This window comes from Varanus komodoensis, unplaced genomic scaffold, assembly GCF_004798865.1.
Source record: "Varanus komodoensis strain SLA01 unplaced genomic scaffold, ASM479886v1 scaffold1, whole genome shotgun sequence".
Taxonomy (NCBI): Eukaryota; Metazoa; Chordata; class Lepidosauria; order Squamata; family Varanidae; genus Varanus; species Varanus komodoensis.
This window is the reverse complement of record NW_025335268.1, coordinates 113,328,899-113,356,726: the sequence shown is the minus strand read 5'-3', so window position 1 is coordinate 113,356,726 and position 27,828 is coordinate 113,328,899. Positions and strand designations below refer to the sequence as shown.

Sequence of the window (27,828 nt, the reverse complement as noted above, 5' to 3'; positions counted from 1 at the left end):
ACAGAAATAATATGCTTTGGTGGCAGAAGGGAGTGGAAAGCCTCAGTGCATGAGAAAAATTCTGGCTGTGTAGTCTGAATCAATGTTTACAACAGAAATATCTTTCTTTGATGCTTGAATTAAAATGTTATCTTCTCTGTTTAGGAAGAGATGCATGAGTGTGCAGCAGCAGTTCTTGCAGGCATAGAGGCTGGCTGGCTGAACCCAGTGGTAGGCCCTGAATACCCAATGGAGAAGGTGGCAGAGGCTCACAAGGACCTAATATATAGCAAGGGTGCTTTGGGGAAGATGATACTCCTTACATGCTAAATCATACTGTCGAGTGTCTCTGCAGTAATCATGTAAATACTGACCAGTGCGTATGTAACCAGGTTTGTAATAATCCAAAAAATGTGATTCAAGCACAAGATACAACAGATGTGATAGGCTCTAATTTGGACAAGAAATATATTAATTTTATTTGCACTTGGAATAGATTAAATGCTTCATGTAAATGCTACACGGTTCATTCTTCTTTGGTTCTTGTAAAAGATGTCTTTTCTTCTGATTCCAAGTGGTGGAGCTGTATCATGCTCCAGTTCCCTTTCCCTCACAAAAATGCTGAATGTGCATTTGGGTCTGTGTAGAAAAGTAAGTATCACCATTCATATTTATTGACTACAGAATGTTGTTCCTTAATCCTCTTACTTCAAAATACTATTACTACTACTGCTAATTCTTCTTCTTATAATAATAAAGAGAAAGAATGGTAGAACTATGCATTCATGAGCACACTTGTTTCATGCAGCGAGGCATATTGGCAAGGTACAACATCTGTTAGAGAACCTTATCTCCAGGAGAACCTGTATATTAATTGGATGAAACTCTATTTTCTACAGTGGCTAGTGCTTTTGTGCAGGGTACATTCTGGGGGCAGGGTGGGGGGAGGTTCTGGAGTAGTACATGTACATCCATATACTTTTACACCCAGCTCCTACAGCCTTGGTTTTCTGAAAAAAGAAAGACACAATTATCAGCCTGCAAACAAACAGCCACTGTCCTCCATTGTATGATAAGTGTATACATAACCACAATTTCTACCAGCCTCATTAAAATACAAAACCATGTATTAGCATTATGAGAAAGTTGCAATGAGCTTTGGGCCTCCATGTTCTTCCCCTTCTCTTTGTGGCACTGAAAAAGTTCAGAAATAATGACTTGTTCAAAAAATCCAACTTCATACCATAGTAAATGAGGCTATTTTCTTTCAGCTAATGAAAGTTAATATTAAATAAAGGCTTCATTCTATGCCATGCCAAACAGTGGTTAACAGAACTGCAAACTTAGGGTGTCCTCTTTGTGGGCACAGTGGAAAAGGAAATGGGGATACACATACCTGACACTTTCTTGTCATGTTATACTGTGGTTTAATGTTGGGTCTGAATACAGCAATACTGACTCACAGTGGCCAGTGTATCAGTGAACTGTCTTTTGATGGTAATTTTAATATTTTTCCCATTAGTGACACCAATCCTTTGGAGTCAAACCAGTTTTGCCAACACTGTGAAAGTACTTTAATTGCTAAATCTTTTCAGCACATATCATAAATGTCTAGTGCTCATTTGTCAAGCTCACACTGGGACTGCTGCATGGAAAATTGCTGTGAAAAGCAAGAACATCAGTAAATGCAGTGAATCAGTGAAGATTTCCCTCTCACAACTTTTCTTGTTCCCTCATATTATTTTTAGAAAACTGGAAATATAGCTTTACATTTGTATTTCCCCAGTAAAATTCCATTAGTGGTTATTTTGAATGTACTTTGTATTTATGAATTTTTGGAAGCATGTCCTTACTTTATTCTTGGATACATATGTACCAGGGTGCAAAACCTAAAGTTAGAACTGAAACATATTGGCCCAGTTAGAGATTAAAGTATACCATCCACTATTGAAGAGTACTTAAAGGAAAATGTATACGGTTAGGCTGCAGGAAGGGACTGGTAGAGAGAATAAAATTTTGTTTAGATATGCAATCTTGTATTTCTTCCTCAATGACTACCACCAGAGAATAATATCATTGGGCACATTCTCATGTCATGCTAACCTATCCTGTGCAGAACCAATGATGTGTTGATTCTTCATTGCACAATCTATAGGGTACCCAACAATCAAGGTCACAGCAGGTTGTCCTCCTTTCCCCACTCTGTATCTCTGGGGATTAGTGGCTAAATCCACTATGTATTCTTTCTCTGCCATGATTGTGAACCCTTTTAAACTTGCTATAGCTATCTTTCGCTTTATTTTTTGGAGATCACCTTTTGCAATCTGACTTGACAGCCATTTATAACTTATAACTCCTTTGTTGTGGTCTCTGTTCATCACACATGTGGGTGCTGCATTTGCACAGTGCCTGTTTTCAGGAAGATTCTCTCAGCTAGTAACATTTTTGGTGGGAACTATGCCCACCAACTATGCCCTTGTATAAATAGGCATATTGCCAGTCCAATTTCAACCACTGTTTGCTGTACCTTGGTTTCTCTCATTGCTTTTGATTTCCCTCATGAACTTCTCCTTTAGCTATCCAGTCTTTAAAATCCTTAAAATCTTTCTCCCTCTCCACAAACTTCTATAAACCTGTCTCTCACCATATCCCTCCCCTAAGCCTCCTTTCCCCACACAAGCCTTTTTAATCCCCTCACAATTTGTTTTAAAGTCTATCATCTTTCTCCTTCTTTCGCTAAACTCTCTTTCTCCTCAACAGTGCAGCATTCTGCTTTTAGAAGGTGTGCACAATGTGGAGCAATGTGGACTGACAACCATTCGCTCTGCTTACTCTGCCTTGAGGAAGGTCATCGTGTGAACAAATGTGTCCATTGTCAAACCTTCACCAAACAGCCTTGAAAGAACTGTGAAGACAGTCTCAAGAAAGAGCTCTGGGATAGAGCCCTGATAGTGATGAGAGAGGTTACCGCTGACAAATCTGCTGGCCCTCCAACAGCTGAAGGAGGCACCCCTTTGTGTGGCAAGCCTGACAAGAGTGCTAAATCAACCAAAGAGCACTCAGAACAGTCTCAATCTCCTAAAAAAACATAAGGAGAAAAGGAAGCATCTCGAAAGTGTCCCAGAAAGGAGAAACTGGACAAGAAAAAGAAACACTACTCTCATTCGGTACAGAAGGATGTTCCTCACCCAATTGAGGTTCCCCACACTGTACTTGGAGTCCATCTCCAAGACTGTTTCCACAAGCGCTTGTCAGCCCAGCTGATCTCCAGAGACCAGAGCCGATGCTACCTACCTCCATTTCAGAAGGGGAGATCCAGGAGTCTCCCATACACTCCCGGTACTGTCTAGCAATCGGTATGGATGGCCAAGGAGCTCCAGGAGCAGATGTAACATCCTCTCACTCCAACTCTCTATGGGCAACTGTCGCCTAAGACCTCACTGGGCTCAATTAGAAGACTACCTCCTCCATTCGAACCTGAGAAGAACTCAATATTGGATGCCTCTTCCATATGCATCTTATGGACATGGATATCCATGGGAATACCTTCCACCTTACAGATACCCATACCCACTACCTCCACACCATAGACCACAATAATCCACAGACCTACTGTCTACATCTCGAGAGGCGTTGACTATTGCACCTCACCACGTGGAAGAAGACTCACCGGCACATTTGTCTTCTTCAAGTGCAGCTTACATTTCTGACTCTGATTCAGAATCTACAGACTAGTCTCCACCTTGCCTGACCTTATGGTATTGACTAAGGGCCTGGGATCGCCGGGAGAGAGTATGGAATATTTCTCTGAGTTGTTAGTGCGTATGTCAACAACACACAAATCTAGACCTGGATAACATCTACAATGTTATCAGGATGGAAGATGCAGTCCCAGTGCCCTGACTGCTGATCTCTATGCTATGCCAGGCGATGATGGAGCCCTGGGAATTACCCAGTCACTCACATCCGGCATCCTCCCACCTGGTGAGGTACAAGGTCAGGGAGCAAGACATTCCATTCCTCTTGCAGCATCCCCATCTGAACTTGGTTGTCATCAAGTTGACCCAAGGACATGTCATGACTAGGCATCCTCTCCCAAATTAGGCAGGCACTTCAGCAATTATTAGAAGAGTCTTTATTCCATACAGAAATAACATATTCACAAGCCTTGAATCACACACTCCAGGTGGAAAATTGACCCCTCACTCTGCCCACCTTCACCCCAAGTTTTACTTATGAACCCTTTGGGGCCAGTCTCTGGAGAGGGCACACTATGGAAGTGAGCACCCCTATGTTCTTCCCATTGAGTCCCTAATTGGTCTAGCTGGCAGGTATGTCAATGGGCCCTTGCGTCCACATCTCATGGGGTGTTAAATTCTCCTTCCAAGAACCCCTCCCCAGCCTGTTCTCACCAGCTTCTTTCCCACAATCAGGAGGGGTGTGGGTGGGCTCTGTGGTTGTCCTTGAAGTGCTTTGATCCAGAGCTGGCTCGGGCAGGCTCACTGGGAAAGTTTGGGAACCAGGGCCTCGCTAGTCTCAACAACTCCAATATCAGAGTGAGAGCTCTGAGCCACAGCTGGTTCAGTTGTTCACTCCTCCTCTCCTGAGTCTGAGCCGCCATTCCCACCAAAGCCCTCCATCTCCCATGCGCACCTGGGAATCTCATCCAAGCATACTCACGACAAGACAGCAGAATTGAGAGCACACTGCACTGGCTGACTGTGAAGGTTGAAACAGGGATGTGATGTCTCGCCAAATCTATTCAGCCATGGGACTTGGACTCTGAATTTCTAATTACAAGACCACGATGGCTCAGTACCCATACTTCCTATGGCAGAAAATGGAGTTGCTTGCCTCTTTCCTTCCAGACCAGCAAAAAGATCTTGCCAGAATCTTCACTGGGGAGGCAGTGCAATTGTCAAAACAGCAACTAGTCATGGTGAGACAACATGTGGATTGTGATTCTAGAGTGCTTGTCAGTGCAGTGGCTCTCAGAGCTCATGCATGGCTATGAGCTGGCAATCTTCTGCAAGAGACGATGAGTAGAAATTATGCTGGAACTGACCTCTTAGGGTTGCTCTGGATGTGAGGGACCACTCCATCCTATGCTTTGAGATCAGGGGAACAAGGATGAGTGTTAGGTCAAGTACTAGGAGCTGGGACTTCACGAGGGCCAATTTCAGTCAATTAAAGGCTAGGCTGGGGGAAGTTTTCTGGGAGAGGGTACTGGAAGGGAAGGGAGTTCAGGAAGGGTAGATGGCTCTAAAAAGAAAGATCTTGGAGTCACAAGCCTTAATGATACCACTGGTTACCAAAACAGAAAGTCTTAGCAGAGGTGGTAAGAGGGATTAGAAAGAAGAGAGACCACCACAGGAAATGGACACTGGGGCAAGTGGACAAAAGGATTTACCAGGAAGAGACAGTGTGATGCAAAAGGATTCTTCGCAAGGCTCAAACTGATTATAAACAGACTTGCAAAGAATGTCAAGGGCAACAAAATAATGCTTCTACCATCATGTAAATAGGAAGAGGAAGGGGAGACAGGTGGTGGGGCTGGTTAAAATGGAAGGAGCAGTTCTGGTAACTGATGTAAGGGAGCAGGCACAGATGTTAAATGATTATTTGGCTTCTGTGTTCTTTCCAAAGAGGGTGGGGAAGTTCCACCTGGAGGGCTAGATGTGACTGGGGTAATGAGGGCACAGATTGGAGACACCTCACTAGGCGTTGAGTATTTCCTCAGGACCCTGGATGCTACAAAGAAACCGGGCCAGGATGGAGTACACCCAAAGGTACCTTAAGAATGGGCAGGGGTGATCTCATGTCCATTGGCCTACATTTTTGAGGCCTTGTGGAAAACTGGAGAAGTTCAGGAGGGTTGGATGGTGGCATCAGTGGTTCCAATTTTCAAAAAGGGTAACAGAGGGCATACAGGGAATTATAGGCTAGTTAACCTTATGCCCATTTTGGGAAAGATGATCGAAAGGTTCATAATAGGGAAAGCTCTAAAAACCCTAGATAGGGATGGGAGGTTGTCATTCATGCAGCATGCTTTCCATAAAGACAGGTCCTGCCAGACAAACTTGTGGAATTCTATGACAAGGTTTCAAGGTAGCTAGATGTAGGGAATGCAGTAGATATGATTTGCCTGGATTTCAGCAAGGCCTTTGACAAAGTGCTGCATGATATCCTGGTCAAGAAATTGTTGAGCTTTAGGATAGATCAATGTCCTATGGATTAGGACATGGTTGATGGACTGCAGGCAGAGGGTAACTATCAGTGGGGAATCATCAGGATAGTGGATGGTGATGAGTGGAGTTCCCCAGGGATCAGTTCTGGGACTGAATTCTGTTCCACCCTTTTATGAGTTACCTGAAAGAGGAGATAACTAGTCTGCTGACTAAATTTGCAGATTATACAAAGTGGGGGTTTTGGCCACAACTGATCAGCAGGTGACTCAGATCCAGAAGGATCCAGAAGGATCTGGCTAGGTTGTGGAAGTGGGCGGGGGACAACAGAAGAGCATTCAATGTGGATAAGTGCAAGGTCTTGCATGGGGGACACAGGAACAGGTTTCACAGGTACAGGATTGGGGACAAGTGGCTGGAGTACAGCCCTTGTGAAAGGGATCTTGGGATACTTGTCCACAGCTGGTTGAACAAGAGCCTACAGTGTGATGCAGTGGTTATGAAAGCAAATGCTACCTTTGGTTTAGCCAGAAGCATGGCTTCCAGATCTAGAGAGGTGTTGTTATCGCTCTACATGACTCTGGTGCACCTACAACTGGAATACTGCATCCAATTCTGCTCCACATTATAAGAGAGACATAGGTAGGTTAGAATTGGTTCAGCACAGGGTCACAAGAATGGTAACTGTTTTGAGAGGGATGATATATAAGGAGAGATTGAGAGAGCTGGGTATTTGGCATTAAAATGATCAAAGGATGAGTGGCCTTGAAAGGAAATTCCAGTGAGACCTCTTGTCTTTTTGGTTTCTTTCTCATCGCTTTCAAGCAGGTCAAACCATTCTTGTTACCTCCAATTCATTAATCAAAGTTGAATTTCTGGCCTCCTGATACGCTTTGTCTGCATGATTTCCTTGAATGACTTTGTCAACTTGCATGGTTTTCAGTACCACATATGTGCTAAGACCTAGCTAATCCTTTGGCGAGATCTCTTCCTCCTCCATTTAATTCCATATTTTTGCCTTCCTCCCTGACACAATTGGCACAGTTTTGGCCTGCCACTCTTCTATCACGGACCTTAATGTGATCTAGCTAAGTTTTTTTTATGGTTTTTCATGTGTCTTTCATTCAGGCCTGACCTGGCCTTTCATTCAGGCCAGACCTGAACTTCCCTACCTTCAGCTGTAGCTGTATCATGTACTCCAAAAACAACTACTAGGATGTCCTATCTCAAATCCAGTATGTAGAACTTTTCCTCCCAAGCCTGCCCACATTTTCCATCTGCCTAAAATGTATCAACAGACTAAGTTGTGACCTTGCTCAGCCTAGGCACAAAGTTTTGGCTCCATCTTTGATTTTTCCTTCTCCTTCGTTCCTTACATCGAACCAGTTGCCTGTTTGTGTCACATCTTCTTTTATAGCCCTGTCTATTCCTCTCTGTCCCTTGGCTAAAATTGTATCATTTCCTGCTTTGGTTATTGCAATCATTTTCTGCCTGACTTTCTCCTATCATACCTGACTTCTCATCTGCATCCAAAGCTCTGCTGCCAAATACTTTTACCTTGTCTTAAACCATCTCCTCCTCAGATCACTCCATGGGCATCCCACCTATTCTATATCCAGCACAAACTCGACTTTACTCCTTAAAAGCTTTCTAGGACCTTTACCTCATAGCTTTGTTTCACCTTATGCCTCTGCCCTTTGCTACTGCAGTTCTAACTCTTTAAGCTGATCAAATAAACCCTTCTTCCTTAAACTGCCCATTCTTTCTTACAGATCCCCATGTGTAACATTCCTTTTTCCAGTGTGGTGCCAACTTGCTTATTTGGTCTCTTCATATCTTTCCTTGAAGCTACCTTTCTTATGTGGCCTTTTGCTTATCAGGCATCCTGCAATGTTTGCCTTGTGGTGGTATTAGGCCAAATTTGGGTATACCATAATCCTACCCACTCAGAAGAAAGGGTTTGAGTCTTGTCTGACATTTCGAACTTTAGGCTTGGCCCAACTGCAAGTGTAAGTCCCTAGGTTTTTTTTTTCTAAAACCAGAATTTGAACATTAAAAATTTCCCTACATGTGTTAAAACGCTTGAGAGAGGCTTTATCAGCAAAAAGAAATAGGATTTGTTGCTGGCCCCAAATGTAAGGTCATATAGCATTCCACCTCTGGTTCCCATGAGTTGAGTATAGATGTCTGAGACAAGAAACCTTATGTATGCAGTCCTGGAACTTTGAATATTCCTGTAAAGGGCAATAAATGTATCTGTAACCAGCTCAGACATGTGGTTATTAAGGAGAGTCTAAGAGCTGTGTAACATTTGGTGTAGACCTATCAATGCAGCCTGCCCTTTTTAATTATATGGACCCACTTCAGGTAATAGATGCATGAAGAGGGCTGAAATTCAACTGCTTCTTAAATGCTTCTGAGGTGCAAATGGGGCAAGCAAAAGCCCACATATTCCTCCCAGGCAGAGGAGAAGGGTGGAGGTTCTCATCTTGCACTGACTTCAGATGCAGCAAGAAAGTCAAGCATCTCTGTCTCTGAAGGTGTGTGTATTCCTTCTCTAATCTATGGAGAAGGAAATGAAAGTGAATGTAATGCAACATAAAAGCCCAGCTAGAGCAGATCAGAGGTCTCTCTGTTCCATCATCCTGCTTCACACAGTAGCTAACCAGATGACAACTACAAGAGCAGGAGCTCCACAAACACAGCAGAGTTGGCTTGCTATATTTTTAATGATCTAAAGTATTATGTTAGTATCGGAAGGGAAGGCAGGGTTATAGAGTCTAGGCCAGAGACTCTTACAGAACTGCACCACTGAGTTCCTCCATATATACTTTTTCTACATGATCAATTTACATACTGATAACATTCCCACCACATTGCTTTTTTAGTGAATTGAAAATTCCCAAACAACTTTTCTTCAAGCATAAGATGTTCAATTCGGCCGATCTTTGACATAACCTGTGTAGACCTGTGATCCCCCCTGCCTATCATTTTACTGTGAGGCAACTAAAATAGAACATGGAATTGTTCCTGATTCTGCAGTCTAACATAAAAGATACCAGTGGTGATTGTATTTGATTGCCCTTTTAATTATCATTCCAACTGTAGTTAAGCATTTGTCCACATCTCCCTCTTAGATGTTTCTTTCCTTTCCTTGTGTTATCCCCATTGCCCATTATAATTTATAAGGCAGGACCTGCCTATCTAATCCTGAAAGGTACAATGCACTGTATGCCTATGATACTGTGTAGTACCAAGGACTGCTTGGTTTTCTCCCCTTTGTTGTAGTTTGCTTCCATTTGCTTTCTCTTTCATGCAAACAGATAACTGCCTTGTGGGACATGATTTCAGGCAGAGTCCAACAACTCCTGGATTATATATCCTTGCCTAAATTTGGCTGGTACACAGCACAATGGAATTAATCTAAACTGCCCAGAACACATATTGTGAATGGAGCTGACCAACTATGTTGATTTCTGAACCTTAAAAATTAGTAATATAATAGGCACACATTTCTGAATGCCTCCTGTACCGATCTGTGCACTTAGTAAATTTTGACATGTACACAGACCTAAAAGCTAGAGCTATTTTAATTCACTCTCTCAAGCTCCCACAGGTATCTGTAGCTCAAAGAGAAACTGCCTGGCTTGTGTGTGTGTGTATAGATTTGTGTCAGGTTACAGGCACCTGAGGAACCTGCTTGCAACACTGTACAAATGGCAGCTCGTTTTCCCCTATCAGCTGAGAAACCTCTACCATCCTCCCAATTTCATTGGCCTAACAGAAATTTTTGTGCCCTCCTCTTTCAAAGCATTATCACGTGGCTCTCCCTTAGCAACAAGGGGAGATGTCTTGGTACAGTAAGCTGGAGCAAGGCTGGGATTTGCCAGCTGATTCCTTGAGAGAGCCTAGCCAAGGCAGAGAGCAGTCAGTCTTTAACATGAGTGCTCTTTTCTAAAAGCACCCAGTTTTTAACATCAAAGGCTGTACCTTTTTTGCCTTTGCATCAACCAAAAATAAAAGCCATTCTGCAAAGATGAGCCATCCTTTCACTGGGTAAGTGAGAAGGTTTGAGATACTCTTGAGGGGAGGGGGCTTGATAGGAGTAAATAATGCACATTGTGTGGAGATGCTTTAAATGATATGGTAGTATTATCTGTTTAACAGCTCAGGCTTTATTTACTTTTTATTTCTAGGCCCTTCCCCCCATTACCAAAATGTCAGTTCTTTTGAAAGGAAAGAGGTGTATGCCTTTATAATGATGACCAGTGTCATTTCAGCAGCCACAGCTGCAGGTGGTGGGAGCTAAACCTTAATGGAAGGAGGGGGCTTTGAAAGAAACTTAATGTTTAGTGGGAAGTTCTAGATAGCAAAGGGAACTGGGCAGGGATGACAGCCTAGCTGTTCATATTCTTCAGGAACAATGCCTTGGCAAGGTGCATGGAGGAGTAATTTAATATTAAAACATTGTATCCAAACTCAGGTTGCTGTTATCTTCTTCCTTTTGGATTATCTGTTTGAATACAGACCTGCTGGCTCTTGTTACATAGCCAATGAAGTCCTTTGTGCAGGCTAAATGTATTCTCTGAATTCCATGCTATTTTCTTTTGTTTAATGAGCCATCAGAAATAAAATGGGCAGTTAGGCAAACTACCCCGAGCTTATCCTGCTGCAATTTCTTTATTTTCCCTTTGTATTTAATAATTTGAAGAAAAAACCTAACAAATCTCAGGGTAGCCAGCTTAAATCAGCTACAAGGTTCTTGTATTAAAAATGCAACAGTAACTGTGATGTTGGATATTCATTGTCAAAAGTGACAGTTTCTGGGTTTCCTAATCTGTAAACCACCCAAAGAGCCATTTTGGCTAATGCGATGTCTAGAAATTAATTCAATTAAATAAAAATTAATTCTTGGGAAATTGGCTAATGAAATGTAAGGAAAATAAACAACTGTCACGAAGTCAGAGCTGACTATATTTCACTGACTGTGTTAGAATATAATGCCCAGATTTTCACTGGGTAAGACTGACAGGAAGTTTTACTCATGGATGGATGATTTGTGTTTAAACTTCTTGAGTTTTAAACGCACCTACTCTGGTGAAGATAGCTACTCAATCTAGTTAGGTAGATCATTGTCCAGCCTAATGTCCAGTAGATATATTGGGCTGTAACTTCCATCACTTTCAGCCAGTGACCATGGTGGAAGTTTTATTTTAACATATCTGGAGTGCTTCACAGTGTGGAAGGCTGGTCTATATTAACTCAGTGAAAGAGAAAATCTATATTAACTCTTTGGAAGTAAATTCTCACCTCATATTCTGGGCATGGGTTTCTCTTTGGTAAGACACAAACTGAAATGTTATTTATAGGAGTGTTTGTGATACAAACCTTTGTGCTATTCCACACAGCTTTCCATCATCCCATATCTATCTTTCTGGGATATGTGTGCCAAGCATCTGCTATTGACCAGTTAAAAGTCACATGCCTAGAGCTTTGTATAACTGCTCTCTCATAACCTATGTTGGAAGCAGTGCTTTTTTTGTAAAAAAAAAAAAGGTGCCGGAACTCACCTCTTGGGGGTCACACTTTTACACTAAAAAAGATCTTCAATTCACCAACTTTTTTTGAAACGGGGAAAGGGCAGGTATGAGCGAGAAGAAAGCCCTGTTGCGACACCAAGGAAATATAAAGAGACCTTCAGCCTGACCCTCTAGAGAGGCGACGAGGAAAAGCCAGCCCCACAGCAGCCATGGCCCTGCTCCGATGCGGGTCTTCATTTCAAATGCCTCCTCCTACACCGCACTCGTTTTCATGCACTGGATCTTGCAAACGTGCCCTCTGTGTCCTTCCTCCTTCACAGTTGTGGGCGCAGCGTGGTAAACCTCATAGGGGCAGCGTTTGGTTTTGGTCCCAGCAGAGGCAGTAGAGCAACCAAATTCCCAAGGCAGGGGGAAATGCTCCTTTCCACGACCCCCCTCCGGCATCTCCTGCGGCTCCCCGCCAGGCGCCCCTCACCCGCCTCTGGGCGCCCCCGCTTGCCCACGCTCGCCGTGCCCGGGCGAGGCCTGGATCCTTCTTCCTCTCTATCGTCCTCTGGTTCTGCGGGCTGGAAGGCTGGCCCAGAAGGAGTAGTAGGGGAAAAGCAGCGTCCCGAGCCGAGCACCGCCCTCACGAGCAGCGCGGACACACACGCAGCCCGCAGGCACTATTTTAATGCTTTTTGCTGCCGATCTGCTACGCCCGACAGGGCGATTCACAATCTCATGGAAAAATCCGTCAAAAAAAGGTGCCGGAACGCCGTTCCGGTGCGTTCTATGACAAAAAAAGCCCTGGTTGGAAGCAAGTGTAACGCTTGCAAGATCAGAGGGCTACAGAAAGGAGGCTCTTAAAAGAACAAGACTTTGTCTTCCTTAGAGTAAGATCACAAATGATGCATCAACTAATTTTATTTTATTATTGGAGTTTCCATATCTGACATTTGTTTATAGCCTTTTATATATAATGTGTGTGTGTGTGTATTAGTTTATATAATTTGGAGGGGGTTTCATATTACATGAATCCAGGCAACTGGAATAATATGAAGAGCCTCTTTGTGGTTGATTATAACTGACAGTTACTTTCCTGTTAAATGTAGATTTATTTTGTTTGCAAAGAAGAATATGGAGAGAATTTTTCTTTATCACCATCCTGAAATAATGCAAGCTGTTAAAGCGATTAAACCTGAGGAAATTACCTGCTTCTTAACTTTCAGAGCAATAGGGCAGTGGGACCAGTTGCCTAGAGAGGCTGTGGGCATTTCCACACTAGAGACATTCAGAAAGAAACTGGACAGCCATCTGAGTGGGATGGTGTAACTAGCATCCTGCACCAGCATGGGGTTGCACTTAGTGGTCTTCTTGGCCCCTTTCAATTCTATGATCTACACTTTGGTTGGTTCTCATTACAGTTTGAGTGCAAACTGGCAATGCCACATAATTGTATGACATGAAGGAAGAGATTGCTGAATCTATTGATCAGTAACTAGAATTCCTCCTTCACATAGTCTCTTTGAGGTACCCTTTCCACTGCAATTGCACCATGAACAATTGAACTATGAAGATTTGATTTCTAAAGAATAACATGAGACATGTACAAAGGCGGAATTCAGAATTGTATCCAAATCAGTATAAAACAGCCATGAAATTTCATTGCAACAGATAGCACTATTTGAGCTGGAGTTACAGAACATGTGCTATGATGCCACAAAAGGACTGACAATATATTAGGATCCTGCAGTAGCAGAACACTGATTAGGATTCCCCATACCCACAGCTACATGGGCTGAAGTCTCACCCAGAAACTTCCTGGTCCCAGAACCCTGGGCAGGACACTGTACTGAGCACATAACAGACCCAATCTTTGTGGAAAATTAGCTTTATTAAAAGAATAAAATATAGGGATGAGGGGTACTAAATTACACCTAAAAGGGTAAAAAGGAGAAAGCAGGGAGGGAAAAGGGAAGGGGAATTTGGAAAGCAGTAGCAAGTTTACAGTCAGCCAAGAGCCCCCAGTTCCCAGGCCTTGTTGGCCCATTTGGACACAGAAAATAACAAAACTCAGCCTAGCCTCAGCTATGCACTCAAATACTACACCAGCTTCTGGCACAGGCAACACAGGATAGGAAGCACAACATTCTTCTGCATGGAGTAATGGCAGCAAAAGTAGAACCTCCTCTGGAAGAGGAACCCTGACCCTTTCCATGCCCTGGACTTTATTCCCTACCCCATCTTGAGTCAGCTGAGTCATGAGGTGATGGGCAATTATTGACTCTTGATGCAGACCATTTGCCCCTCACTGCAGGTATCTCCTGTGTTCTTGGGGCATAATTTATGACATCTCTTCCTTATGCATAACAAGAATTGAGCCTTGCCTCCCCTGACCTTGGGCACCAGCTTCCTGTAGTGCTGGCACTTGTTTTTTCCAGTATTTTACATGGTATGTCAATTAACCCTGCCTCCTGGAGTTACCAACCAGTTCATGTTACACCTGTAACATAATTTGCTATGGAGACAGATCTTGAGTTTGATAATGCCATAATTCAATGTTATTGTTCTACATTTCTTCATGATTAGGGATTGACTGGTAGTGGATGCATGACCAGAACACCCCAGTGAGCAATTTCTAGGCTCACTCACTTCCCGCTGGAACTACATATTACGTAGATTGGCAAAAGACTATGAGTTTAGGCAAAAGAATAATAGGGGAAGAAGGTAATTTTATTTTAGTTAATTGGTTAATTAAATTGCTCTACTGCCCAATAGCCAAAGCTGTCTGGGTGGTATACCGCATATTTAAGAAAGAAAAAGAATAAAAATCCATATGCTTCTGAGAATAAGGGATTCTGTGCTTGAGATGTTGACTGAGGTTGCATCTTCCATTTTCTTTGCAAGAGGAAGAATGACCCTTTACCTTGAGCTTGGTTTTCTGTGTGAACTTTCCTTTCTGCTTTTCTGTATGTTCCATTACATAGCACATGGTTGTGCTGCAGTATGGAGCAGAATTGTACAAATACACTAGGTTGATGTAGCAAATAAAGGCAACATCCAGGAAAATATTGTGTTTTTTCTTTAAAAGGAGCTGTGAAAATGGCTATGAAACATGGGAGAGGTTCTGGAGGATGTCAATATTATGTAAAGCTACAAAAAATTCTGTCATTGATCAGGAGTGCCCAATCATAGATTCACAGAAACACAGAATCATAGAATAGTAGAGTTGGAAGGGCCCATGAAAGTCATTGGGTCCAACCCCTGCTGTTATAGGACACCAGTTTAAACCACCCCACTCAGATGGCTGTCCAGTTTCTTATTGAATGTCTCTAGTATGGGAGAGCTCACAACCTCACTAGGCAGCTGGTACCACTGTCATATTGCTCTGACAGTGAGGAAACTTTTCCTGATATTTAGCCTGAACCTGGGTTGTCACAACTTTAATTGATTATTCCATGTCCTACACACTGGGATCAGTGAGAAGAGATCTTGACCTTCCTCTTTGTGATAGTTGTCAAGGTGTCTCAATAGCAGCCACAAGAATGAATAAATGGATTCAGTGGGGAAGACCCCTTTCACCTTGAACCTCAGCAGTTTATTGAAAGATCACTTAGATACCTTCTGCAGATAACCCTTACTTACAACAGTACTGTCAATTAGAGGCTGACTACAAGCTTCCAGAACATATGCAGAGTGTTTTATAAGTTCTGATTCACGAATATGTATCAGGTGGTGATGAAATAAGGGGAACACAGTCAAAAGAATGTGAGAGATCTGGGGAGGGGACTTAATACAATAGCGTTTGATTATAGGAAATTGACGTAACAATTGCTCTTGGCTGCCAGTTTGAATGTAAATTAGGCCAGATTGTTGCTGTTATCAGATTAGCAGCACAAATGCCTAAATGCAGTTAATTTTAAACAAACAAACAAACAAACTTTACAAGAATGTAGTAGTTGCCTCAGGTGAGTTGAGTTCCTGTCTCTTAAAGTACTAATGCTAAACTGAAGCCTGGCTTGGAATTCTGGTGCTTTCTGACAAACAGGCACAGGTATTTTTATAACACAAAGGCACACATAAGCAACCTTTTTCTACCAGGATTTATCTGAATTTCCCAATACAACCTTTGAGGTACTTAAAGAGTGATATCATGTTTCCCCTCAGTCTTCTCTTCTCAAGGCTGAACATGCCCAGTTCTCTCAGTCTCTCCTCATAGGGCAACATTTCCAAACCCTGGAAATTTTTGTTGCCCTCAACTGAACCCTTTCTAATTTACCTGCATCTTTCTTAAATCTTGGTGCTCAGAACTGAACACAGTATTCCAGGTGAGGTCTGACTAGTGAGGAGTATAGAAGAATGACTACTTCTCATGATTTGGAAGTAATACTTCTGTTAATGCATCCCAAAATAGCATTTGTCCTTTTGGCTGTTCATCACATTGTTGGCTCATGTTTAGCTTATTGCCCACAATTACTCCAAGATCTTTTTCAGTTCTGTTGAACCATGTATTCCCCATCTTGTATCAACGCCTTTGGTTTCTTTTTCCAAGGTCACCTTGGATCTTCATTCTTTCTTCTAAGGTGTTTGCTACTCCATCCAGTTTTGTACCATCTGCAAATCTGATTACCATTCCTTGTACTTGCTCATCCCAATCATTAATAAAGATGTTGAAGAGCACTGGACCCAGGACAGAACCCTGTGGCTCCCCACTAGTTACCTCCATCCATTTGAGAAGGTGCCATTGATGAGCACTGTTTGTGTCTGATTTAGCAGCCCATTTTGGATCCACCTAATAGTTTTTCCATCTAGTCCAGTTTTTGCTAATTTGTTTATCAGAATGTTGTGTGATGCTATGTTGAAAGCTTTGCTAAAGTCTAGGTAGATTATGTCCACAGTGTTCCCTTTGTCCATTTGGAAGGTTACCCAGTCAAAAAATGAGATTAGTCTGACAGGATTTATTTTTGATAAATCCATGTTGGCTTCTATTAATCACTGCATTATCTTCAAGATGTTTGCAGATGGATTTTTAAATAATTTGCTCCAGAATTTTTCTAGGGATTGATGTCAGACTAAATGGTCTATAGTTCCCAGGTTCATCTTTTTTCCCCCTATTTGAAGATAGGGACAACATTAGCCCTTCTCCAGTCATCTGGCACATCTGCTTTCCAAGATTTATCAAAGATAATAGCCAGTGGTTCTGAGAGTTCCTCAGATAACTCTTTTATGACTCTGGGATGGAGTTTTTGGACCCTGGAAATGTGAAAACATTTATTCCATCTAGGTATTCTTTGACCATTTGTTTGTCAATCTCTCACTTTCAGCTTGTACTTCCTCTTGATTGCAGATTTCCTTGTGGAGAAGACTGAGGCAAAGTAGGAATTGAGCACCTCCTTTCCCTTGTCATCTCTTATCACTCTGCCTTCCACTTTAAGTAGCTGGACACCCTTCTCTTTTACATATGGAAAAACTCCAAGAAGGTTCATTACCTGGCACTGAGAAGATGGCAAAGCCAAATGAGCCTTTCTGGTGAAGGCATTCTGCAGCTAGGCTGCCACCACTGAAAAGGGCCTTGTAACTACCTTTCCTTATCTGGCAGGGCCCCTGGAGGAGGGTCTCTGAGGACAAACATTTCTTCTGGGAAAGTGTATAATAAGGCAGGCAGTTAATTGCCCCAGTCAGCAGCAATTGATGTTTGGGGTAATATGCCTGCTGTTGAGCAGCCTCTTCTCACTGCAACCCGTTTCTATTCCTCTCAAAAAGCATGCTGCTATTGATCTGAAAGAGCTGTCTCTAAAACTAGCACATTGCCTAATTAACAGGAATGTATGCTAATTCATTTGACATTTTAGTCTAGAGAATGTCTAGACATTGGAATGTCACTGTCAAGTTTCCAAAAAGGGTCAGCAGAGACCAGTCTTCAAAACTTAATCTGAAATGAGTTTTATTAGGAAAAAGATAAGTTTAAGTTATGAACCCTTGTATAAATATGTGTTGGAAGATGATCCCTAAAGGAGGAGGAAATTGAAAGAATGGATGAGTTGAAGAAGCAAAAAAATGGACAGTTCAGAGGAACTGAAATTGGCAGAGAAGGAAGGACTCATCAGTTGGTAAAACCAAATGATCAGGTATATACAAACCATTCCATCAACTGAGTAGGAATGCAAACTAATGGAGTGCAAAGATGGGTACCCAGCCAAGAATTCCAAAAGTCAATCAGACTAAACATCTGTGTACAGGAGTGTTCTCAGAAATACTCTAAGCACATAACTTCTGATGCAGCTTAGAAAGCAAAATAGAAGGGTTTCTACTATAAAGCCTTCTTTCCCACCGCTGCCCTAAGGGATAAAAAGGCACAAATGCCAAGACTGCCTACTGAAAAGTGGGCTGTTGATATTTGATAAGTGAACCACAACTGGGTGGAGATGATATGCTGAACTTTTGGTGGTGTCAAGGTGCAAATGGGGTTGGCTTAGGGTTGCATCATGGCCTAGAACATTCAGCTGTTAGGAGACTCTTCTTTCTATTTCAGTGGAGGCTCGTCCTGATGGTCAGGTTCTGCTGGCATAGGGTTTGCCAGCTTGGCTGCAGAAACAAAGCAAATGGCAGTATGGGGACCAAGTGAAACTGAACTAGCGAGAAGGCTCTACCCATATTCCATTTTCCCACTGATAATTGCTCCATCTAGGTCCATGACCAATGGTAGGTGTATGTATGATGATAGATTCTGGGTGGAGAAAAAGAAAAAGTCAAGTAACCCTTACCATAGGAGGTCTAGAACTTCAAGCTTGTGAGCCAAAATGGTCCTCTGGGGGTGCTAATCTGCCCACACCCCTTCCTTCTGCCCCATCCCTTTCCATAAACTACTAATTATTGGGTGATTTCTTGGCTTTTGTACAGCTTTTCTCTTATTCTGAAAAGTTAAAATTCTCCTCTAAGACTTGGTTACAGATAGCAAGAGCCTTAAGTTAAACTCTGTTGGTACTTTTAATATTTTGACTCTGCCCTCCTTTTCCCTTTGGCTCTTCCCACAGGTGGAGAGCTTCTCTGAAATGGAGTTTGACCCTCAGGCTGAAAGAGGTTCTGCTACATTGCCCTACCCTCCATTTCTTCAGTTAAATGTACCTTCACCCAAGGCTAAAAAATATGAAGGGAAATTACACTTCTGGCTTGTTTCTGAATATTTTCTAGCATCAGCTCAAAGTGGAGGGTTAAAATTGCAAGTAGATGATACTGAAAACAACAATTGACATGTGTGGCTTTTTTGCATCAAATTAACTGTGGGAGTTTCAAAACTAACTCCATTCTACCTATATGGGACCTTGGTATGAGCAATACATTCAGCCCTATTGTGTCTCTCCTTAGCTAACTTGTGATGTCAACACTGTAGTTAAGTAACTTGAAACTCTGGGCCCCAGAGTTGCTCTGGTCTGCTGCTCATATTCCTTCCTTGGCAGCACGATCATACGTCATAATGTTTGAAGTAGTCCTCATTAGGCAATATGAACAATGAACTTGACAGGATGACTCTTACATCTTTCTTATAATACTATTCTGCAGGCCACTGAGTTTTGCCTACCTTACTTTATATTGATCTGCTGATTGTATAAAACAAACAAAACAACGCACCCCCCTCCATTGAAACAAAGGGGTGTTTTCCTAAATGTCCTTTAGACTTTTCTTTTTTCCTTTTATTTTTTAAAAGGAAAGGAAAGTTCAGTGCTGCCTGTTGATTATGAAATCTTTTTTCCTATTAGTATTTATCTTTATTAGTAGATTTCTTTATTAGTAGATTTCTTTATTAGATTTTTTTATCAGTAGATTTGTCTTTATTAGTAGGTTTCTCCAATTAAAAGCAGCAGGAGAGTAGACAGACAGAGATGGAACTGACAAGTTTTCTTGAAAGATTACTTCAGGTGTTTAGCCATTATTACAGCTGATACCAGAGCTTAAGACAAACAAAATGCCATTTGTAATTGATGTAGTGCTTTTCCATCACTAACCAGAGTAAGTGGAATGAAATGTAATAAACTGGGGTTCACATATTAGAGGACAAGTGAGGGTTGACATTTTTCCTTTCACAGGGAGTGCAGTCAAACCAGTGAATATGCCCACATAGCAGAAAGTGGTTGTACATGAATATTACTGCAAATGTAGCTTTGTGGGCACACACTAATTTGGGGGAGCTATTGAAATTTGCTATCCACTAGGGCTCTCCTAAATAAATACTCATTTAAGTATACGCAGCCAAAAAGGCACCCAGAGCAGTTTCTAAATCACCAGTTAAACAAGGCAGTCTTCACAAGTTGCAGCTAAAAAAAAACATGCATAGAAAGAAGCATGATACATATTTCTATACCACTCAATAGCTAAAGTTGTCATGATAGTCTGCTGATATGAAGTGATATTATCTCAAGTGTTCAGGGGACTCTCTTCTTACTGCTAGTGGCTGGAGCTCTGTTACCCTCATGGCAACTTGAACACTGCATATCAGGCATGTAATTGGTTTCTGAAAGGATGCACACAGATGACAACATAGTGACTCATGTTTAGCCCGCAGTTGTCTGGTACACTAAGATCTCTTTCATAAGTGCTGCTTTCCTTTTTTAGTGACATTCATCCCTCCTGAACTCCTTTGCCTTCCAGTAACCTATCCCAGGAGACATTTCCCAGTCTGGCCTTCAGTTGGCCAAAGTTGGCCCTTGTGAAGTCCCAGCTTCTAGTGCTCGAACTGCTGCATGTTCCCATTCCCCTGATATCAAAGAAAAGGATGAAGTGATCACTCGCATCCAGAGCTCCCCTAATCTGCACCTCATCTATCAGGTCTTCCCTGCTGGTCAAACCCAAGTCAAGGATATCACCCCCCCCCACCCCACTGCTCACCCACCATTGCCTTCTAGACCCTCTGTCTGGAAAAACCTTCCCTCTATAGCATCTAGGAAGAAACGTGACCTGGGTGTCGCCACCGAGTGAGTCGCCCAACTAATATCTGGGAAATTGAAATCTCCCATTATTACCATGTCCCTCCCCTGAGATATCCTTTGAATCTGGTCTGTCAGGGCATTGTCCAGGGCCTCAAGTTGACTCAGTGGGTGATAGTATACCCCCACTGTCAGGTCCCTCCCTCAGTCAAGTCACTTCAGTTTTACCCAGACCACCTCTATCAGATCCCCATCTGTGCCACCCTCTATCTCATTGCATCCTCTCCCTTCCCTGACATATAATGCTACACCCCCTCCTCTCTTTCCCTTCCTGTCCTTTCTAAATAGGACAAACCCCTCTGTATTTACATTCCAATTCTGTCTTTCATCCAACCATGTTTCCATGATCCCCACCAGGTCATGGCCTCCTATTCCAAAGAGAGCTTCAAGCCCTTCCTGCTGGTTTCCCATGCTCCTAATGTTAGTATACATGCATCTCAACTCCTTCCCACGATCCTCTTTCTTTGGGTCCCTTGGCCTCCTCCTTCTTCCTTTCTTCCCTGGTTCTGGAACCCTCTTCGTAGAAATCTCACCAGCCCCTACATTACTTCCAGTGTTCTGGCCCTGAATGGCTTGTGGTTGGCTGTTATGCAAACAGAATTCTGAACTAGATGTACCCTTGGTCTGATCAAGCATGGCTGTAATTATGCTCTTAAAGTCATTATCTGCAATGTCTTGTTTGTGTGTTTTCCACAGACATCTGTCTGGCCTGGTGCCCGGGGTAAGACCTTCTGACTCACTCTGCTTCTATGTTCTCTGTTTCATTTCTCTCTGAGGGGGAGAACTACAGCCACACATAACCAGTGATGCTATATGTCACTGTATTACACTGGAGCTTCTGGGAGGAAGTAAGCCATTCTGAGACATTTTCATGAAGGACGGGATAGAAATGTTTTAAATAAATAAACAAAGTCATTTTTATTTGAAGGATTAGAGCCACCCATGAGATGTGCAGAAAAACTTCCTGTGGTTTGACTTTTAAAACAGGTGGGAGCCCAGATTCCAAGCCTGTCTAAAAGCTAACCTACCTAAAGAAGAAGCCCTTCTCTGTAATGTAAAACAAATGTAGGAAGAAGGGGAGGTGATTTGAATGACTAGCTGTTTTATGTGCAAAGCTGGCTCACCCCCTTTTGTGTGCTGTGGATCATGCGCAAGTGTGAACTGAAACACTAGCAATCTTAGACAACCAAACTACTCTGCATTAGCACTGTAGACTTCCTGGCTAATGCTAGATCAATGCCATATGAAATAAATGTTGGCTGATTTCAGAAAAAAGAAACTCTGAGGTTCATGCTTGTTCTACTGAGTGCTGCAACCCTATAGCTGGTTTTGCACACCTTTTTACATACCTGTTCTCCTTTGATCCCCTAAATCAATTGGCTATTTTGTTAAAGATAGCTTATTCAATTGAAATGAAATATAAAGATCTAAGTGGAACAGCAGCTAAAGTTGTTTCATCCCTTCTTATCTGAGCTGTGAAATTCAGAGAAGGAAATAAATAAAAGGACACTGAATTAAGTTTACCTCTCCTAACTTCTGTATTCATACCACATACCAGGACCAGGAGGCATGATAAATCAATACTTTGTGTAATTGTTGTAATCTGGCAGTTTGAGCTGCAAATGCAAACAACAGGATAAAGAAAGTAACATAAAACTGTTGCTATAGCACCAGTGCTTAATCACCAAGTATAACAAACAAAATGGTCTGCTTACAGTTCAATTTATCTGATGTAAAACCAAAAATAAACATCCTGTAGGTCTCTTGCCTTTGTCATTTTTTCCCTTAGCAAGTGAACTCTTTTGTTAACCACAATTCAATATCCTGACACAATGTCAACCTGTTTCAAAGCCATTGGATTAATGCACAGTAAGAAGGCAGAGAAAAATGATGGCTAAGTCAATAATTGTGTTTAGCATGGTATCTCCCAGGTTTGTTTGGTATCTGAAAGCTTTAAGTCTTTAAGGTTCATAGGACCATGCGCTTACCAAACATAAACACAGGCACATAAAGTGTCAGTGCAGGCACACATTTTTAAACACTCATGTGCAGACCCCAGCACACTTTAATTGGGCCACAGTAAACATAAGAACATATTATGTGGCTCCTTTACATCCCAGCTCAGCATTCTTACCTGCAAGACCTAAGGACCACTTCAGTCAACTGAAGTGCAGGCGCTATTCATCCATCCATCCTCATGACTCTTTAGTGTTGTTTCAATTAGTAGTGAGCCAGCTGCTGTGATGTGGCTACTGGAGGAGGCTTTAGAGGTGGGGAGTCAAGAGACCTGTTGCATATCAGCTTTAAACTAGAGGCAGATGTTTTAAGCTAGAATGCCACAATGATCAGCCAATTAGCTGCTGCGGGACATGAAGGAGGCAAAGAATAATATGATTGGTTAGCTGTCCAGCACTGAGGAAAGAATCCCAAGGGTGAGAAAAAGATCCTTTCCAATCTATCCCAGTGGACCAGTCAGAATTTGCCTGCCTGATGACTGAGTGGCTGACAAGGTTTTGCTTCAGTTATATGAAGACTGAGTCTGGAACACAGTGTGTCTATGTGACCAGGATGAGTGGAGAAGACTCATGTCATGCCTTCCCATATGACTGCATTGAAAGATCCTAAATGTGACCTCAGCTTGAAAACTAATTGAAGATCACTGCTCTAACTTTAGGGCACCATGTGGTGGTGTACCCATAGCAGACACAATGTTAGGATGAAGTTTAAAGCAGCTCTTATTTCTCAAAGGGCTTTTGAAAAAAGTTCCCTTGTACTTTTCAATGAACACTTCCCTGAATTCCTGTAACTATTAACAGTGACTCTGTTCTATACTACTCACTTGTCAGACCTCACCCAGAATACTGTGTTCAGTTCTGGGCACCAAGATTTAAGAAGGATGTAGGTAAATTAGAAAGTGTCCAGCTGAGGGCAACAAAAATGATCCAGGTTTTGGAAACACTGCCCTATGCGGAGAGACTAAGAGACCTGGGCATGTTCAGCCTTGAGAAGAGAAGACTGAGGGGAGACATGATATCCCTCTATAAGTACCTCAAAGGCTGTCACAAAGAGGAAGGTCAAGATCTCTTCTTGCTAATTCCAGAGTGCAGGACATGGAATAATCAATTCAAGTTGCGGTGACCCAGATTCAGGCTGGACATCAGGAAAAGCTTCCTCACTGTCAGAACAATACAACAGTGGAACCAGCTGCCTAGAGAGGTGGTGGGCTCTCCCACACTAGAGACATTCAAAAAGAAACTTGACAGCCATCTGAGTGGGATGGGGTAACTTGGTGTCCTGCAACAGCAGGGAGTTGGACTTGATGGCCTTCATGGCCCCTTCCAACTCTACTATTCTATGTTTCTATGTTGATTTCAGAGTCCTTGCAAACTACAACAGCCTAAAAGACAAGCACCTTGCAGGCTATTTCAGTAATACCAGGATAAGACGTCACCTTCAGAAATCAGGGCTGGTAGGTATGCAAGCATTTCTAACTTTTTTAATGCTTAAATTTAAATATGTATGTTCAAATATGTACTTCATATTTGTATTTAATTACCTTTCATTCCACCCTTACTCCAAACACTTAAGAGCAGTATACATGTATTTCCATCATCCTCTACTCTTAAAACAACTGTGAAGTTGTCCACAGTTATCCAGTCATCTGGCTGGATAGGAATTTAAACCCAGATCTTCCAGGTCTATGTCCAGCATTGTATCTAAGGAGTACTAAAACTGCCAGTACTACTTTCTTTTGAATTGTCCAGCACTGCTGCCCAAATTTTTGGGAATTATTTTATTCACTACTCAGTACTTTCAAAGATGCTTTCAACTTAGTGAAAATATTCCTTTAGGCCATGGTGTTGCAAAAAATGTATGGCAGTGTAATTGCTATCACTTTGATCATGGTGATCATAAATCATTGTGACAGCATCCAGTGTTAACCAATTAAAGTGACAGCATGAAATGGTGGGTGTTATTCACAGTGCCTGCAACCCTTCCGGCTAACTTTCTAAGGATTGTCCACTTGAATGTTGTGAATAAGAATACATAAGGCTGGATTGTGTAGATACCTTCACAAGTAATGGTAGGAATGTCTATTACTGCAGGGTTCTAATGGGCACTTGACTTAGCACATCAATCTATTTATGCTAATGGAAGTGGAGACATCTGGGAGAGGAGGCCAGGTGGGCAAGTGCCATCGGAATACTTATTTGCAAGATTGTTTTAGGATGAATTGAGCCACAAGTTGAAGCAGGATGAAAAGGAGAAAACAACTAGGACCAAGTGGCTGCTTCCTTTTATGTATGTTGGTAGAATATGTTCATGCTGTTCCCTGAAACAATGCAAACCAGATGGATAGAACAGGCAATGAAAGTAAAGCAAAATAATAATGTCCCTGACAGCTCAATTTTTCAAGTTTTCAAGTATTACTGTCTGCTTCTTACTGAAGCAACTGTTTCCACTGGAAATTGTATCTGGCCATAGGAACCTAGCTAATCAGCATCTACTTTTTTTTTTTAAATGTGGAGAAACTGAATGATGTTTTGTTGTTTTAAGTATACCTCTTTTTCCCGCTTGTTATAAAGTTAACTGGCAATATTAACACAGGTTGACAAAAAGCTTAAACCTAAATGTAGAAGAGATCAAAAGAAATGTCACTGTAATCATGGCTGCTGGCAATGCAACATTCAATTAAGTGTGTGTGTGTGTGTGTGTGTGTGTGTGTGTGTGTGAGAGAGAGAGAGAGAGAGAGAGAGAGAGAGAGAGAGAGAGAGAGAGATACATTGTATTTACATAACCTTGCTGTTTTTCTTCTTACCACTCAACTGTTTGCCAATTTCACATTGAGCAGGCTATATTTTCCTTTTCTTTTCTTTTACTTTATATTTACAAAGTACATTAATAAGAAGAAAGTAAATATATGGGAAAAAAGATGTCACAGGATATTCCACAAATATAGATGTAATTTCAGTATCTGAACAGTATTTGATATTATCTATGTATTACTTTTCAAAGTTGAATTGAATTACTGTAGCAATTTGTAGCATGACGTTAGCGCAAAAGATGGCATTAATGAAATGCTAGCATCACCAAGTGATAGTTTTTAATACAGGATTTTCCTTTCTTAAAATGTGTATACATTTTTTGGCACCATCTGTATATTTACACTTCTACCACATATGGAAATATGTATCCACTTCCTGGTTGCATCTCCAACAAATTCATTATTTATATAATTCAGTTTAACTGGAGTTAAGTACCATTTCCAAACCAGTTTATAAGAATTCTCCTTAATTCTTATTGACATAAATTTTAACATTGACATGAATTTCTTTTTCCCAGGACTTTTTAAGAGGATCATATCAATCCTCCTCTTCTATTAATATATTATAAATTTTACTTATCATTCCTAATCCTAAACCCTCTATTTTCAGTGGCATATACCATATTTTTAAATTAACCCTTACTTTTTATCCCTATTACCAAATTTATTAATCATGTTTTGCCATTTACTTATTTTATACTGATAATTTTAATTTTATATTATTATGTTTGTAACTCAATGTATTTTTTTTGTATTTTTGTATTTAATGGTAATTTATTATGTGCTATTGTATTTCAATGTATTTTATTGTGTTGTAAGCCGCCCCGAGGCTTCGGCAAGGGGCGGCATAGAAATGTTAATAATAATAATAATAATAATAATAATAATAATAATAATTCTTTCAAATCTTTCTGTTAACTTAAATGACAACATCATAAACAAGAAATTAATCTTAGGTAAAATCTTCATTTTAAATGCTGTTATTCTACCATAACAGGATAAATCAATCTTTCTAAAATCATTCATTTTCTCTTTCATGTCTTATTTTAACTTGTCAAAATTGTTCTGTATTAAACATTGCAAATTTTTTGTAATCTTTACACCTAAATAATAATTTTATCTATCTTCTAACTTGCTCTTAATCTCATCTGTTTCTACCTTACTGCAATTAAATTAGCTTCATCTCTGTAAACCCATTATTTCTCCAAATTCTGTTAAATGTGTTTTAATCTGACCCATAACCTTAGCTGGTTCCTTTATTGTTAATAATGTATCATCTGCAAATAAGCTGATCTTAATTTTATTCTCAGATCCTATACCTTTTATTGAATTATCATTTGTAATACCATTCGCTAGCAGTTCTATAGTTGAAGCAAACACTATTGGAGAGAAAAGGTAAGCCTGTCTAGAATCTTGGCCTAGGAATATTTGGTCTGGTATACCATCATTCACTATCACTGTTGCAAAGTTTTCTGAGTAGAATTGATTTATTATATTTCTGAATTGTGGACCAAACCCCAATACTTCTATCAATGTCTTTATAGTTGGCCATTCCACACAGTCAAAAGCTTTGAAAATGTCTGATGCTATTATACTAGCTTTCAAATTTTCCTTATGTATATGTTCAAATATATTTAATACTCTTCTAGTCAAATCTGCCATCTCCCTGCTTATCATAAAACTGCTTTGAGCCACATTAACATAGTTTCCAATAAAATTACACATCCTCTTTGCAAATATTGCTGTAACAATTTTTGCATCTTGATTTATCAATGATACAGGTCTGTATACAGATACAGTATTTCCAAGATGCTGGCATCTTACCTCCTACCAATATTTTATTAAACAAAGATTTTAGTTGTGAAATCAAGATATTTTTAAAAGTATTATAATACTCTGGGCCTAAACCATCTGTCCCAGGAGTTTTCGCTACTTTTAACTTGTCAGTAATAGCGTCTATCTCCTCCTCACTAACTAATTGTTCCATCAGCTTCCTATCCATTTGCTGTAGTTTTTTCCCAACATTCTTCTCTATGTATGATCTGATTTCATCCAGTGACAACTTCACACCTGAATACAACTTAGAAAAAGTCTAAAAAATATCCCTAATTTATCTTTTGTTAAATTACACTGTTTACCACTCTCATCTTTAACTAATCCAATTAAATTTTTAGCTTTCTTTTCTTGTGTGGCTCTAGCCAACAACCTTAAATTCTTCTTACTAAATTCAAAATATTCCCTTTCTAAATATATTAAATTTCTCTATATTTTTTCAGTTTCAATATTTTGCCATTCTTTTCTTTTAGCTTGAATTACTGTTAAAACATTTATATTCC

At 41.0% G+C, this 27,828-nt stretch overlaps 2 protein-coding genes across 5 annotated transcripts in view; both read left to right on the top strand.

Moving 5' to 3' along the window:
- Nucleotides 1-499, top strand: part of CRYZ (crystallin zeta) — a 28,454-nt gene extending 27,955 nt beyond the window's left edge. Inside the window, exon 9 of the mRNA XM_044440901.1 lies at nucleotides 145-499. Within this exon, the coding sequence (XP_044296836.1) occupies nucleotides 145-309 (165 nt within the window). The 3' untranslated portion in view covers nucleotides 310-499. The remainder of the gene's footprint in view (nucleotides 1-144) is intronic.
- A 3,956-nt stretch (nucleotides 500-4,455) lies between these two features.
- Nucleotides 4,456-27,828, top strand: part of ERICH3 (glutamate rich 3) — a 100,732-nt gene continuing 77,359 nt past the window's right edge. Inside the window, exons 1-4 of one of the 4 annotated variants that reach the window (XM_044440847.1) lie at nucleotides 5,216-5,628; nucleotides 18,891-18,896; nucleotides 21,741-21,748; nucleotides 24,045-24,136. In XM_044440847.1, coding sequence (XP_044296782.1) covers nucleotides 5,594-5,628; nucleotides 18,891-18,896; nucleotides 21,741-21,748; nucleotides 24,045-24,136 — 141 coding nt within the window. In that variant the 5' untranslated portion in view covers nucleotides 5,216-5,593. Of the gene's footprint in view, nucleotides 4,919-5,215; nucleotides 10,221-18,890; nucleotides 18,897-21,740; nucleotides 21,749-24,041; nucleotides 24,141-27,828 lie in introns of those variants that run through there. The other 3 variants (XM_044440864.1, XM_044440858.1, XM_044440870.1) reach the window with 3 other exon arrangements.